Raw genomic sequence first — 16,559 nt, 5'->3', positions numbered from 1 at the left:
ACTGCATTACTGTCACTTTATGTGACTGAAGTTCACTCCAGGTTTGACACCAAAAAAATCAATTATCTGTAGTACTTTCAGTGATGCTACCAGAAGAATACATTTTCCAAAGTAATGGGATGCTTTCAAATCATGCAGACAGTTTCTGTATTGCAATCATCACTCTTGCTCAGAAGCAAAGTTTTAGCAAGTTGTATCTTTTATCTGTGTATGAACTTTCTGCTCTCAGATCACCAGTATAAATTTGTGCACATATACAGACACATTCACAAGGCAGACTAACATTAAAAACTGTAACTTCCATCTCGTCCCCTCAAAATTCTTTTCATTCAGCATGGATGAAAGACTAAGATTTCCATCCACATCCTGGCTTTAACAGCTGCTGACAGCAATGATGCCTTTATTCAAAAGGTCTCTACTTCAAGACTTTTAATTCTGCCATTTCACTTATTATTCCATAAATAAAACAGTGCCTCTATAAAAATACTGCCAAACTTCTAAAGGTCTTAATGCACTTTCTGTGACTGTTGCTGGTCTTTGTTTCTGGTGCTTTGTTTCACTAAAGCTACACAAGGCAAAATAACTCCAGTTCTCAAAATCAGTCTCAGAATATTGGTCTACAGAACACAGAAAAATTGAGCTTGAATAGAATTTAAGATAAATTGTCACCATTATGATGGTTCTTATAGGCTTTACATTTTGTGTTGATGGAAGTTTTATTAAAGGAAAAGAGATGATAAATACAAATAGCAGCCAAGACTTTCCAAACAATACACTAGGAAACAGTGCTAGGGAACATCAGTCTAGCCTAATATTTGAGTCTCTTGAAGCATATATCATGATCAACTAGCAAACAAGTAATACAGCTGAAGTTAAAAAAAAATAAAAAATTACTAACCAAGTCAGAGGAGATACCATGAAAAACTGATAGGGCACAGTATTTGACAGCAAACATGGAGCTAATCATTCCTGACAAGTTAATAATTTCTTCTTACTACAAACCAATCAGCTGCTACAACATTAATCCCACACACCACTGTTAGGGCAGCCTCTGAAACAACGCCACTGTTTGCTTAAGCAACTTTAAGCAATTGTTAAAATATATTATCAAAATTGTTATAAGGAGTTCACACTAACTGGATCAATCAGCCCTAGGATGAAGAAATACAACATAATCAAGATACTGTTGGCAGTGTGTACGGTAGATCTCCAGTATTTACACACTGGGGAAAAATGTACTGACACTGCGTTTTATTTTGATCAACAGAGGAAGGTAAGAGGGCAAGACTATGTTCAATGAGCTAAACATCAAGGGCCAGTCCAAGGTGCTTCACGAGAAAAGCCATCACAGCTGAGGACGTGAGGCAAGACAGACACATGAACAAATATGAGTGGGCAGAAAACATTGTACTACTATTTTACTACTACTGAAGTGCTTCTTAAGTGTGGGCAGGATGCTCTTGATGGGCTTTATCAATTTGACGAATAAACATACAGCTTCAGTTTCCATAGCTGTTGAACTTCAGTCTCTCTAGGCAACACTCCATTTATTTTCTGGAAGACAAGAGGGATCTAAAGTCTGAACTACATATAAAGACAAGAAACGAGTAACTTCTCTGTGTGTGCATGTGCACAGGGATGTGCATACATGTATACGTATGCAGATAGACATCTATGTTTTCTAAGGAGGTCTTTTTTCTTTGTCAGTAGCCAAATCCAGCAGCGTGCCCCTTGTCAGCGCCTCAGTCACCTCTGCTCAGATGTTGTCATCAACATGCTCCAGGAATCTCCTGCATTAGTGAAGCTCTAGATTAGATATGTTCTGTTCGGCTGCACTTCTAGCAAAATACCAGAGAGGCTAAAGTCTCCCATAAGGAGCAGAGCCTGCTAACATGAAGATTTTTCCAGTTGTCTCAAAACAACCTCATCTCCTACTTCCTCCTGATCAGGAGATATTGGACTGCACTCTAATCCTAACCCATAAACTCTCAACGGTTTTGTCATCCATTCTTAGGCAAAGCAATTCTATAGGTCAGGCTAGTTTTTTAAAAGTTTTTCTTTCCAGTATGGAAAACTACAGTTTGAAAAGCCTACTTACTTTTCTAGCTATGAGGAAAGCATGATAATGAACCTGATTATTCATTATTTATGTGACTGCCACTGACTATAAAGCACCAGAAAATAAAACCATGAATATGTCAACTGCTACATTCACTTGGCATCAGTATAAGCTTTAAAATTAATGGAAAATTTAGTCTGAAATTAGAACAGACCTGAATCCATCCTAAGAAACCATCATTTCTTGAAAAAAATAAAAAAAGAAACATATCCACCTTACACAATATATGAGAAACTACCTACTTCTCATGCAGTAAACCAAACTGAACTTATATTTTGCCACTTTTCACTATGACAACAAACCCACAGAAATGGACAAGACTGATTTTCAAAGGGTCCTGGATCTTTTGCACAGAATCTAATTCCTGAGGAATGTACTCTGTCCTTGGAGTCAATAAGATCTGGCAGAAGATTTACTATTTAGGGGAAAGCATTTAGAATCAGTCCTCCCTCAAAATAACAGCTACCCTCATGATGGTACAAGCATCATTATATTCAGAGCGAAAGCTTTAGCAGCAGAGGTCAGGAAAGCATGCTTCTAGACAAATTTCATCTGTCATCCCACTTCACACATTTACTTCGGATGAGATCGCTCCTTTTATTAAAACTTAAAGGATTTCCAAAAATACCTGCAGGAATGATGCCACTAAATTCTACTGTATTTTCCAAAAGCACAAATAAAGACACATCCAGCTCCAGCTGACCTTCAATGACCACTGCTTCATCATGACATACACCTTTTAAAAAAAAAAAATTCCAAAGAGTAGCAATTTCCCTTTAGGTCCCTCAGCAAATAACAGATAATAAAAAAATAATAATAATAATAAAAAAAAACCCAACAAAAGCAAACCCTACTGAACAGCATAATCCATACAACAAGACAATTCTATGACTATATACTGTGCAAACAAATGCAATATTCTCATAAACATTTAAACATTTGCCTTTTTCCTACATAAGCTACACCAGCCAGCTCACCATCAATCCCCAGAGCTCCCTCCTTCTTGTTCTCCAGGCATGGTTCAAACTTGCTGATGATTTCCAGGCAGTGTTCTTTAGTCACATTCGTCATCTGTAAAAGTAGCAAAAATGAAGTGTTACCTAGTAATCACAGCCTCTCTTAGCTCTTTTCCCTGTGTACAGTTTAACAACTGGCCAGATTACCCATAATGGTACTAACGATTTCCAGTTACCCAACGAGATGATCACTCCTGTCAATCAGTGTCAGGTCTGATAAGAACTCAGTGCTTTGTGAAAAGTTTGCCCTATTGGCAGCTGCCGGATCACAGCCGATAGACCGAGCTCCGCTTTGTAGGTCAAATCTGGTTAGGGCGTTATTAGGCACACAGAGCATCCAAACAGAACAAGCTTTGTCACAAACCAATGGGATTTCTTCTCTTGTAGGATTAAAGGATTAGTTTGCATTATCAAAGGGGTTTTACTTTAAAATAAAACAAGAAAATGGCTCATCTTTATGCAGCAGACAGCAAAACCAATTAGTGGCAGGGTAACAGAGAATTAGGACATAATGCTCTCAGAATGTTCTTTAGGGAGTACAATGGGAAATACATGTTTGTAAAAGTTGTTGTTTATAAAAAAAGGGTCATTTATGACAAGCTGTAGCTTTTTTGACCTTGCAGTGTTTTCATAATTCAGTTTTAACACTATTATTTAATATTCCTGATGTTTACTGTTGATTTACCCTCTAATTATTATCCCTGCTATTATTTAATATTCCTGTCCTGTGTGGTCCTGGAAATCCTTTCCATTAGATGCTGCACACGACACATGAAAATACAGCCCTTGTCACCACCACTGGGGACTTCCAGTAAAGCAAACCTTGCTGACGACTGTTTTGGCAACATGGAATCTTTGCTCTGGAGGGAAATGAAACCACCAGCATATCTGCTACCAGATCCAATGCCTTTTCTGGGTGTAAATTAAAACCTAATACATAAAAGTAAAATAGAAGGAAGGAAAAAACCCTATCCCTTTATTTTCCCATACATTATAGGTTTGCTAGGTTCAAAAGATAAAGCTCTGGAGCAACAGAAGGTTTTTCTGGTACAGCTTCAAATGCACAGAATGAACATTTGTTTTCCCTGCATACTGTATGAGAAAGGGCAGCACTAGGCAAGGGAGAGAAGCCCCACAGGCATGAGTTGTCCATGTCAGTGATTAGCTGAGCTCATTTGTGTCCTGTGGCAAGTGTTCATTTTCCTCTCACCATCTGGAGGATCAATTGACCAATGAAATGGAAACATACCCCACTAAAAAGACAACTGCCAGAGAGGTGGCTTTTTGTGTTCATTCATTTCTTAGACAACATTTGAAACTGATGGAGAGGTATGACTTACAGGCATGGAGCTTCAAAAGAGATCATGAGAGGAAAAAGGCAAAGATGAGTCAACACATTTGTTCCTGCATTGACTGCATCTTGCTATCCAACTATTTTCCCTCACTTCAGAATCTTCCACAAGTCTCTAAATGAAAGATCATAGGATCACTCAGGGACCTCGGGAAGTCATCCAGCCCAAAATCTTACTCATACAAGGTCACGTCAGTTAGCTTAGGGTGTTATCTAGTCTGGTCCTCGAAATCTCCAAGGATGGAGGCTGCACCACCTCTCCAGGCAACTGTCCTCATAGTACAGATACTCGATGCCTTGCTGTTTTCTGGCCTGCCAAATTACCATGTACCAGAAACACCCAAACTTGTTCTGAGCAAGAAGTATTTGGGATACGAGTAAAAGTGTTAGGCTTCCAGGCAGCTCGGTTACAAAGAGTCCTAATGCCATAAAGGTTCAAGTCAGTGACAGAGGAGGCAGAGCAGTGGGCATGTACATGGTGCATCATACACACAGAGATAAAAAAGCTTTTCTCCTTCACCATTAAACAATAAGAATATATCAACACTAGTTTCCTTTTTTCATGAAAACACATATGAACTGTCAGAAAGTGGACTTCTGTAACTTCAGTGTGCACAAGTGACTGATGGACAAAATTTCTAACGTGACTGATGTAGGCTAGCCCCGTTGTTAAATCCCGTAACACAACTGGATAGCATGTACCGCAACTCAGCACATAGTTTGCTGGTATTTTGCTGAATGGGTCTAAACAACTGTAAGCACAAGGTATAGGTGCACTTCAATACCTGTATGACAAAGCTTATAAAGCTATAAATTAACATCTCTGAAGAGCTGTTTGTCTCAGATTCATAAGCAACATTAAGTATCATGCTCATCATTATCTACTGACCCCTGCCACCACCACCCCTGCCCCATATTATTATACAGTGCATATAAACATTACCTGGCTTGTCAGACAAAAATACTTCACCTGTTTCAGGTCAGCAAAATGGGAAAATAATCTTTTAACACCCACTTCAGCAACAGAGTTAAAGCACTAAGAAGCAACTTAATAAATATTTCTATACATCCTCACAATACTTTCTCAGACATTAATAATCCTCTCAACAGCTTTTCAGACATAATCTTCCACTTTACAAACTGAGATAGTGTGACCAAGTAATTCAGTGTCTCATCAGGGACTATGGACTATGTGCTAAGTCAAAAGCAGAGACAGAAACACCACCTTTTTCACCAGCGTACTGAATACTGGGAAAATACAGATACTGATGGAATTGCCCTAAGAGAGCACATGAAAAAGAAAGAAACTAGAGAGACTATATTTAGGGGCATAACAAAAGAGCCTACAGAAAAAAAGATGTAGTGAAAGCAAGAAGATTCCACAAATAGTCATGCAAGCCTACAATATGAAATTCACGTGGCATCTACTCATCTATTTTTCATACATATGACAACAAATTTCCCACTCCTTTCAAAAGGCAATGCATCCCCAGTGGCAAACAAAGGCATGCAGACTGGAAGTCTTTTCCTGGCTTGGACCTACCTTCTGTTCAATTTCCAGAAAGCGTCTCAGGTCATCTGTATCTAGGTAGTCTTTGTGGTTGCTGTATGTGAGCATTAGCAGGTACAAATCACGCCGTGTTGACATCATCTTATAGAATGCGCAGAACTCATCAAAGCCCAATGTGCCCTGGTTATCATCCGTGTCAGCCTCCTGCATTACACAGAAATAAAACAATGAGATACCCAATTGCTCAGCAATAGCCTAGACAAACTTTAGAAAAACAAACACCTGCATGAGAATAAAGCAACACTGAAATTAAATGCAGGTTGATACTGCCTGACGTGGCTACTCGCTGTACAGCCTGCTAGAAAAGACTGATTTATCAGGCTGATGCTTGTCATGAATGCTCTGCACAGCTTTCCCCTTTGAACCTCTTAAATGTATGCATTGGTGTGTGAGCCAAGAAACAACTTTTAAGGTCTTTATTATTCCACAGGGAACTCTGCTTGAAGCATTTCTTCTACCTATGGCAATGAAGTAAGACAGTCTACCCTGCAACATAGAACAGAACATGCATATGTCTGGCAGAATTACCCATTCATATTTTCTTGAGATCATTAGAAGCCAAGTAATCTTGAAATTAATTTTATATCCGGGATTTGGGAGGATAACTGTTAAATCCACGGCCATAAACTAGTAAGATCTGCAAGAATACCGTTTTGCAAGTAAAGAAAGAATCATCAGTAAATGCTACCATATTCTCTCGTATATCTGTCCCATACGACGTTTATGTTTCTTGGTTCTTTACTTTTGAGGGTCAGGTGCTCCAGCCTGTGATCCAGACCACCCTCAGTTCTATCAGTAATACTACTTACTGTTTGCACACAGTGGAGGCAGAATTTCTTCAAACAGATCTTGTGAGAGTCTGAACATAAAGGGATCCACCCAATGATAAAACTATTTGGAAATGAGATTATGGAATTACTTTGTTTCCTAAAAGCCTAGAAGCATGAAAAAATGAATGAGAAATTCTTGCCAGGGAAAAATATGAAAAAGGAAAGCTACAATGTTTCCCAAACAGGACCAACACTTGCACATTTTTACCAAAAAAAAAAAAGCTTATCCAGCAGTTCCTACTTTGCCCTCAATAAAGCACTTATCCACATATTGCTTTGCTCACCTTCACTGTAGACACGTTCAAGCACACTTCAGGCCACAAAAAAATCAAAAAAATAAGGAAGCTGGCCATGTTTTTACCAGATCTTCATATTTTTCACTGAATTTCCTCCACATACTGCCATATATGTGCAACTTCTATCTGATGAACAAAATGCTGATAGCAAGCTCTCACCCCACAGACAGCAGCACTGAGCAGCCTTCACAAAACACTTCTGTCCTGGCAAGCCAACACCACGTCAGTCATCTGCCCAAGAACGGTACTGCCATAACTCACCATAATCCTGCAATTTATTCTAAAGAACCCACAGAGATTTTTAAGAACTTGCACAGCTTTCTCTTTCCTGATTCCCAAAGTACACCCTGCACTCGGTCCCTACACTCTTTCATCTTGATGGAGCTCATTATTTTGTCTCTTTTCCAGCCTCACGCTTCAGCCCTTTCAGAGCCTGTATCAGCTACAACACTGAAGCTGACAGTCCGATGGATGAAGTGACTGGAAGAATGAGAAGTCATGAAGTCATAGATGCAGCTTCTTTAGAAATGAGCCCCAGGTGAAAATGTGAGTGCGTTTGTGAGCAAAATATAGCTAATAAGAATGGCTTTCCCCACTGTAACTATGCCAAGATTTTTTTTCAACAACTCCCTACTTTTTTAACTAGAAACTAATATTCAAGGTAACTTTCTTCAAGACCTATACATAAACTACCCTATTATATCTTAAAATACTTGGTGTATTATAGCTATTTCATTAACCAAGAGATTTGATTTTTCATTTCAAGCCTGCTTAATAGTCTAATTTTAAGCTATCAAAGAGCAATTATATTTTCAGTTGAGACCAGCTCAGTTTCAATTATGCATTGCATGTGGAAGAAGCACGCCTCTTCTTTGTTAGTAGCATTTCTAAAGCACAATACACATAGTAGTTGTCACTGATTACAAGCAGTAAATCTGGAATGCAGCATACAATAAGAGTGAATTTTTTTTCCCACTGAAGTTTTACCCAGTCCCTTCCATTTGACTTGCATCAAACCTAATGGTTCACCCTGGAAAGAGAATCACTTTAATCTACTAATTTTAATGAGTTTTTCAATTAAGTTCTTCACTGAGCTACACTTGTAAGCCTAATTGTTTGCTGCTATGAAACAAAAAAAACAAAAAAAAAAAAAGGGGGGGGAAGAAAACAAAAAGTAATGGGCACCCCCCCTTGGTTTTCTCTGGCCCTACATGAATGATTCTCAAAGGCTTTTGAGCCTGGAATATGTCCCCAAAACAAATTATTGGAAATCTAGCGATCACTAAACTAGCATGACTTTGTAGTAAACATGAAGCAGAGCTCAAATAGCTGCTACTCCCAATGTGAGATTTTCAGGCACCTAGATATACATTATATTTCTAAAGGCACACATATACTCTGTCCAGACATTGCACCAGAAAAATTAAAATAGCTGAAAAGTCCTCACTTCCAGTGCTCCCCTAAGGGACAGCCTACAGCTCAGAGGTAACAATTCTGTGCATGCAAGCAAACAGGACCTAGCAGATACTCTTGCAGAGATAGAACCACTCATCCCAATAGCCACTACTTTTGGAATTTAAAGAACTTTCAGTTGGCAGAAAATATCTGTTTTGCACAAACTGCTGTTTAATGCAATAGCCTCATGTGACATTGTTTCGGCTCAGAACCATACAGGTGTTAATCCACCAACTGGATAACTTATCACCAGCAGAAGTGAAAGACACAAACTGACTTTTTCTTCTTCCACAAACGAACAACAAAGGAGAGGGTATCTGCAAAATCCTGGTGACTAGAGTTTCACTCCATTTAAAACTACCTTTTTCTATTTGGAAATATCTACGGTGTTACAGCATGGACAGATCTACTTCCAAAATTCATTCTGGTCCACATAAATTTTATGCAACAGAAACAGAAAATAGTAATCAAAACGAGGGTTGGCATTGTAAGAGCAGCCTGGCAGAAATGAGCACCCAGCTTCCTGGGGCATCTGTGTGCTATAAACGCTTTATTTCTCTTTTACTAAGCAGCATACAGAAAAAACACTCGTGTATTTCAATTCTATTTCTAAACTTCTGTTTACATTTCCCCCCTAGCTGCAAACTCTTTTTTTTTTGCAGGATTTTCTGCTTCTAAAGATCAACCCACCCAAATGATGGGTACAATATTAGCCTAGGATAACCTGTATCAGCTGATTACTGGAAACTCTCCAATAGCCTTTCCTTCCCTCCCCATAACCTTGAGTTGCTGTGCTTTGCAGAGTTACCCTGCTTTCTATGCTCCATTTGAGCGTATTTTACCATTTTGGGCCCACAAAAGAATTTACATTGCACATAAGATGCAACCAGTCAGGCTCCAGCATCAGCTGTCAGCAGGATGAAAGAAAGGGCAGAAAGACATTTAAGTTAAAAATATTTTCAACGCAGAGGAATTAGAATAAGTACATACAGCCATGGAAGAGAAGGAAGGTTTCAAGGCACATTTTTTCCTCAAACTAGTTGTAAGATTTCCAAGTTACACTCTTCTTCCAAATTATTCTCTAACACTTTTTGGCTATAGTTAAGAGGCCATAAAGTGGGTCTATAAAGACTGACCACAGCAAAATGCAGCGGCTACATTTGTTTCTAACCGAGGAAAGAGATTATTTGGCCTTCCTTCCTTTTCTCAGGAATAAGTTATAAGAATGACAGCTTTGTGCCCAAACTGACTAGAAAATCACTCAATTGTACACAGCCAACGGTTGTTCAGCTTCATGTTAAAATACTTGACTTATCAAAAGTCACGTTGCCTGCCACTGTCCTTAGCTTCTCCTTGGTCCCACACAAAGCTACCTGTACTGTGCAGGAAACCATGTCTCCATGAGGTCGGCACGTAAGACTCACTGTATGAGCTATGTAACTTTATGGCAGTTTAATAAAGAAGAGCTGACATTCTAAAAATTATTTGCACAAGATTTATAAACTTTATCATAAAGCCTCAGTTGACTGCTTCTTTTCATTTTTTACTATTCTCTAGCAATGGAACAATTCTATAATTAGTGGCTGTCATCAGCGAAAGTACTTTTCATTCAAAAGGCTCTTAATACCTTCTAAACCTTGGAGCTTAGGGTTTACACTTCTCACCGTCCCTCTCTATGTGGATCAACTTCTCATACCAGTAGGTAATTGTCTAGGGAATACTAATTTCAGAAGAATGGCATAGAGCCCTCCTAAATGATAAACAGAGCCTAATTTTTCCATCTTAGCAGAGATCATGTCAAAATGAGAGCAACAGTTCACTAGCATGATTCAGTAAAATGATTCCAAAGACTCAGATATGATTTCAGGTTTCTATTTCATAGGATTGAAGGTTTCTAATGTTCTTGTCCTAATGCACTGAAAGAAAGATTAAAAATGAGAGGAATGTTTATGCTTTGGCAATACCAAAAGAACTATTTGTTTCAAAGTGGTCTTCACCACACAGCTACAGGCAAAAAATATGTGTCCAGGCAGTTTCATTCTATAAGTACTTCATCAAACCAGGAAAAATGGCTCAAAACAAGAACAGCTTTGGAAAATGAAGACATGAACTTTAAGAAATCTTTAATCAGTCTTCAACTGAAGGTTGCTAACTGCCCAGGAGTTGTACAACCTCACTAAATACATAGAATAAAAGATGGCTCAGTCTTCAAGCACCAGAGAACAGAATTACTTTTCCTTGCCACAGAACTTTGTGTGACCTTAGGCAATTCATTTATCCCACTTCAGGTTTCAGAAATTGGGCACAGAACATTTCTGTACCTTAAGTCAGGCAAAACTTAGGTATTCAGCTACACACAACGCCTTGGACAGATTTAGACTGTCTAGAAAGCCAGTAGTGGACAGGTATTTGATCCCTGTCAGTGCTACTGAAATCCCAGTATTTAGTTTTCTCTAAAACAGTCTCTCACAGCCTCTGCAAGAGAGCATTCCTTGAAATACCAGAGCTTGCTGGAAATTCATGCTGCCATGTCCCTGAGACAGGGTATTGCAAAAGTCACAGTAGTTCACTATGCTGAAAACTACTGATTCAACTCCTGCTTAGGTCCTTCATAGAAAAGACTTTTTTGATTACCAGTGCGTAACACATCCGCACAGTTCAGTTGCTCAATAAACTGGGACAAGGTCAGTAGTGTGCAATGTCAAAACAAATAGCTCGTAGCAGTGCAAAACCCATGACAGACACATAAGTTTGTCTATTGGATATTATATTAGTACCAGTTATTGGAGGATACTGAATACTTTACCAGGGAATATTTATTAGGGAGAACATAATCAGAGGAGGAAGCATGGCTGAGCTTCAGATCAACAAGTACAGCAAATAAGCAAATTTTGTTCTGTGTGTCTTCATGTTACGTAACACCAGAAGGTACCTGGTATAATAACTTTTTTTATGAATAACAATTTCTCTATGATGTGTTTCTGGAGCTCTTCTCAATTTACCAAATGGACTGTGTAGTATCTCTCAGCAGAGTGGAAACAAACCAGCTGCTGAAGTATTTACAATCTCTCCGATTAGGTTTCATGTTCAATGTCCAGCAGCTCAATCCTTGTTCTTTTAGAACAGAATACATTTTCATTTCTTACCTTAAACATCTGCTTGACTTTTTGTCGGGGTAGGTTCACATTCAGTTTGTGCATTAGCTGGAGCACTTCACTGATACTCAGACTGCCATCACCGTTTTTATCTGCTTCATCAAACGTCTGCTTCAACCACATTGAACAGGAGTTAAGGAACAGCACAGAATATCAAGGGATATTACTGAATGTTACGTATGATTTTTTTCATGTTAGGAAAGACTTACATGAGACTGGGGAAGAAAGTTCAAGGTAACAGATAACTCTACTCATGTTGCTTCAGTAACAGTTTCTAGACTTGTTTTGCTCAAAAGGTAACACACACTATTTACCCGTCCTGCAGCACAGAAGAATGAACTTCTGAGCGAAATGCAATGTTGCATCACACTTTGAACTGTATAAACAAATGAAATAGCTTTACACAGGGAGTAGAGATGAAAAAAATAAACCTGTATGTTCGTATTGGGGCTGGTGCCATTTAACGTCTTTGTTGGTAACACAGACAGTGGCATCATGTGCACCCTCAGCAAGTTTGATGACAACACCAAGCTGGGTGGTGCGGTTGATGTGCTGGAGGAAAGGGATGCTGCTCAACAGACAGACCTTGACAGGCTTGAGAGTGGGCCCCTGTGAACCTCGTGAAGTTCAACAAGACCAAGTGCAAGGTCCTGCATGTGGGTCGGGGCAATCCCAAGCACAGATACAGGCTGGGTGGAGAACTGATTGAGAGCAGCCCTGAGGAGAAGGACTGGGGGGCGCTGGTTGATGAGAAGCTCAACGAAATCAGGCAATGTACACTTGCAGCCCAGAAAGCCAACCGTACCCTGGGCTGCATCAAAAATAGTGTAACCAGCAGGCTGAGAGAGGCGATTCCCTCCATCTGTTCCACTCTCATGAGACCCCACCTGGAGCGCTGTGTTCAGCTCTGAGCCTCCCAATGTAAGAAAGACATGGACCTGTTGGAGCAAGTCCAGAGGAGGGCCATGAAGATGATCACAGGGCTGGAGCACCTCTCCTGTGAAGACAGGTTGGAAGAACTGGGGTTGTTCAGCCTGCAGAAGAGAAGGCTCCAGGAGGACCTTAGAGCAGCCTTCCAGTGCCTAAAGGGGCTGACAAGGAGAGGGACTTTTTACAAGGGCATATAGTGATAGGACAAGGGGGAATGGCTTTAAACCAAAAGAGGATAGATTTAGACCAGATGTTAAGAAATTCTTCCCTGTGAGGGTGGTGAGGCACTGGCGCAGGTTGCCCAGAGCAGCTGTGGGTGCCCCATCCCTGGATGGGGAGTCCCTGGAGTTCAAGGCCAGGTTGGATGGGGCTCTGAGTGACCTGGTCTAGTGGAAGGTATCCCTGCCCATGGCAAGAGGGCTGGAACTAGATGACCTTTAAGGTCCCTTCCAAATCAAACCATTCTGTGATTCTACATTTTTCAGTCCACTCTGGTCATTCATCTCCAAATCCTGCCCAGAACAATCCTCTCCAAGGACTCCTCTGTCTCTGGAAACAGGCAATACAATGGGAAACACTTTGAAGCTTTGAGGCTAGTGCTTACTTTTAGAAAAACAAATACTTAAAGGAATCCCTATGCTACTGATAGCTCTCCACCACCATGAAATATTCTCAGATATTATAAAAAGGATATTGGTCTCTGGTCCTTTGGCGTTTTGAGAGGCTGTCTTCATCGCTGATCCCTGCCATCAGATATTTTAGCCCTGTGATCCAGGTGCGTGCTTCCTCTCCACTGGAAGATACCAAGTCAAGAGATTCCATATGGTCCCCATAGTAGATGCTGAAGCAGCAGTTGGGATCAAAACTGCCATCGGCATAGCGCTGAAAGATCTCTGACTGCTTCCCCTCACAAACCTCCTGAATAGAGTCGATAGAAACTAGAATGACAAAAGCATGTAGTTCATTAATGACTTTGTGCAATGCCCTAAGCCAGACAGGATGCATTTATCCTGGTAGACAAAACCTGAAGAGAAAGGGCTGAAAACTCACATTGCAAGGTCCCCAGTTCACACAGGTTTATTTACAACGTACTACACCACTGCAACCTGCATAGCTAACAACAGCAACTTCATCTTCATAAAGTATTAACCACAAAATCATTTACTGTCCTTTAAATTCAAGTACAACATTCTTCTTGACCACCTGTGAATTAGTCAAATTCTTCACGCTTGTTTGTTTTAAGAGGACAATACCCTAGGAGGAATTAGAAGAAAGGTTCTGTGGTTTACACTCACTTTTGGCTTTCTCATTCTTTCGAGAGGGTCTCCAGCGAATACATGACTTGTGCTCATCCAAGTAATAGAAGCGGACCAACCCTTTGGAGCTGCCACGGAGTTTGATCATTTGGGTACCAGTTTGCATGGAACTCATACATCTTTCCACTGAAGAGAGAAATAAAGTGATATCAGTAAGTCAGACTTTGCTCCCTTTAAAATTGCCTTCACAGGAAGAAAACATACCAAGGAGCTGCCAAATTAACAGTTCAAGTCAAAGGACAGGATTTCCTATACTGTCTAATATAAGAGATTGGGTTATATGATCAAAAAGTCAGAAAGATTCTTGGCAACTGTGGACTTACCTGTAAACGTGAAAGTTTTCATTCCCACATGAATAGGTATGAAAGATACATATGTTAGAATTGGCGCCAGGTATATACCCTTCTTAAGACCATCTCGAATGCTTAACTTGAGCTCCCACAACATGCAAAATTTGTGCTGGACACAGCATGACATTTCACCTGGAAATTCAGATGCTTGGCCAGCAAAACCTAGTACAGTTCCATCCATGTCAGGAAAGTTATTATGCCTGACTTTGCCTCTTAAACATACAGTAACATTGTGGCCTAACTTCACCAAGTTTTTTTCACACTCCCCTGTAAATCCTGGAGTTCCTGTCAGTACTATCACCGCTCCCCATATAGCACTTTAGCTCAAATACTGTCTATACAGAGTCCAACTTAAAAAAAAAATAAAATTAATTACCCAACTTGGTCATCAAAAGTATTCTAGAACTCCAAAAATAATTCAAAGGCTTTTACGTACAAACGACCTAAGAGTTAAAACCATAAAATTAAAAGCAAGAAGGTGATTAGAATCCAATGTGTGACTGCAAAGATGAAGCCAGCTTCAAAGGCTACATTCTTACAAAGAGATCTACAGTTAGGGCCAACAGCAGAGTCATTTTCTGCTACACCAGTCAGGAAAACATATAACCAAACACAAATCCTAACAAGTAGGAGGGGTTTTGATTTGCCTTCTCTAATATAAATAGTATTCTGCAGCACTTAAAAAGATTCCAAAATTTTCTTCTTGGGAAGAAGCTGAAAGAACAATACTGAGCAGGTATTATTTGCACTAATTAATGTTTTGTGTAAGGTACCCAGACACTACAAGGATAAGTATGAATAAAAAACGATTCGGTTGGGTTTTTTTTTTTTTCCTGTCCTATAACATATGAGTAAATCCACACATTGGCATTAAAGTGGATCCAAAATATCAGATAAATATAGTTCTTTATGACTGAGTGAGAAAAAAATATTGAAAGCTTTGTTAACCATTTGTTAACTTTGTTAAGTTGGATTTGTAGCCCATAACCTGGTGCTATGGAAGACCTGTAATTTTCTCATAGCCACAGTAAGTTCAGCTCAGTTCTACAAATACTTACCCAGATAAGCTGCTCCCAGCATGTGAACAACCCTAGTAAGTAAACTCACACCTCTCCCTATTAAAGCAGTTACAAGATCAGGACCTAAAATGTCTAGTGGATCTATATAATTATATATTAGCGTTCAGTCCTAATTCATGAACATTTAGCCACTGTTTGCTGATACCCACAGACTGATGAAACACAAAGCACATTAAAAGCACACTAATAAGCAGACTACAATAGAACTACTAGCAGCACATTTATTTGGGGGGATTTAGCTGAACTAGTAATATTCACTTCCTGATCACACTTTAAATCAAGCTACTTTCAAGTATCAGTTTCTAGAATAAGCACAAGGGAAATCAGACAATATCGTTAACTTGCTTGTTAATACCAAATACCAAGGTATCACAATATGCCTACAAAAGGAAACCAGATTTGCAAAGGAAATGTTTGATCTTTCATAAGAGAAAGTCTGAGGCAAAGCTAAGCTGAATTTATTAGCAATGTTATTTTGAAGCTCCTTTAGTAAAAATCTGACATTTTTAGAGTGACAGAACAACAGTAGGACTTCTGCAAACCACAAAAAAAGCTTTGGAGCTCAAACATTTACTTCTGTCCAGAAACAAGGGTACCCATTTTCATCACAGAGGCATTGCACAGTCTGCTGTTTGCATCACACTTTTACTTGCCATCCAGGCCAAAGAAAACAGTAAACTCTGGAAATAGCAATTCTAGAAAGCTGAGATGGAGTATCACCTTTTCCTCCCATTGGTTCTATGGATTCAGCTACTGATGCTACAAAATTGCTTATGTAGCACAAACCTAACAGATTTTTCTTCTTCCAGATCACTTAAACCCACGTTCTCCTAGGAGGAGGCCTTTCACCTATGTTGTATGTTGTCTCTGGGCCCTTAAAACACGTTCCCCTCCTGGGATTTGGCAGCATTACAGACAGTGCAGACAGTGGCCTTCAAAGAACAAGTCTTGGAAGAAGCTCCCTCAAAGAGCTCTGCTCCGTCTCCACAGGGCTCTCCCCCTTCCCTTGGGAACTGCTGCTCAGCTGAGGCTCTGCCAGGCGAAGCCCCTGGGAGCAAGGCTGGGGCCATGCCTGTGCCTGCCCGGATCGGC

The 16,559-nt window shown here is 39.8% G+C and overlaps 1 protein-coding gene across 20 annotated transcripts in view; it reads right to left on the bottom strand.

Annotated features, from left to right (window-relative positions):
- PLCH2 (phospholipase C eta 2) overlaps positions 1–16,559 on the bottom strand; it is a 122,020-nt gene that overhangs the window by 31,895 nt on the left and 73,566 nt on the right. For all 20 annotated transcript variants that reach the window (XM_040587462.1, XM_040587444.1, XM_040587448.1 and 17 more), the window contains 5 exons: positions 14,018–14,164; positions 13,417–13,660; positions 11,784–11,913; positions 6,030–6,200; positions 3,097–3,190 (listed from right to left, as the gene is read on the bottom strand). In XM_040587462.1, the coding sequence (XP_040443396.1) occupies positions 3,097–3,190; positions 6,030–6,200; positions 11,784–11,913; positions 13,417–13,660; positions 14,018–14,164 (786 nt within the window). The remainder of the gene's footprint in view (positions 1–3,096; positions 3,191–6,029; positions 6,201–11,783; positions 11,914–13,416; positions 13,661–14,017; positions 14,165–16,559) is intronic.

This window comes from Falco naumanni, chromosome 3 (assembly GCF_017639655.2).
Source record: "Falco naumanni isolate bFalNau1 chromosome 3, bFalNau1.pat, whole genome shotgun sequence".
NCBI classification, from domain to species: Eukaryota; Metazoa; Chordata; class Aves; order Falconiformes; family Falconidae; genus Falco; species Falco naumanni.
Note: the sequence above shows the minus strand (reverse complement) of the source record. Positions and strands in the feature narration are given on the sequence as shown.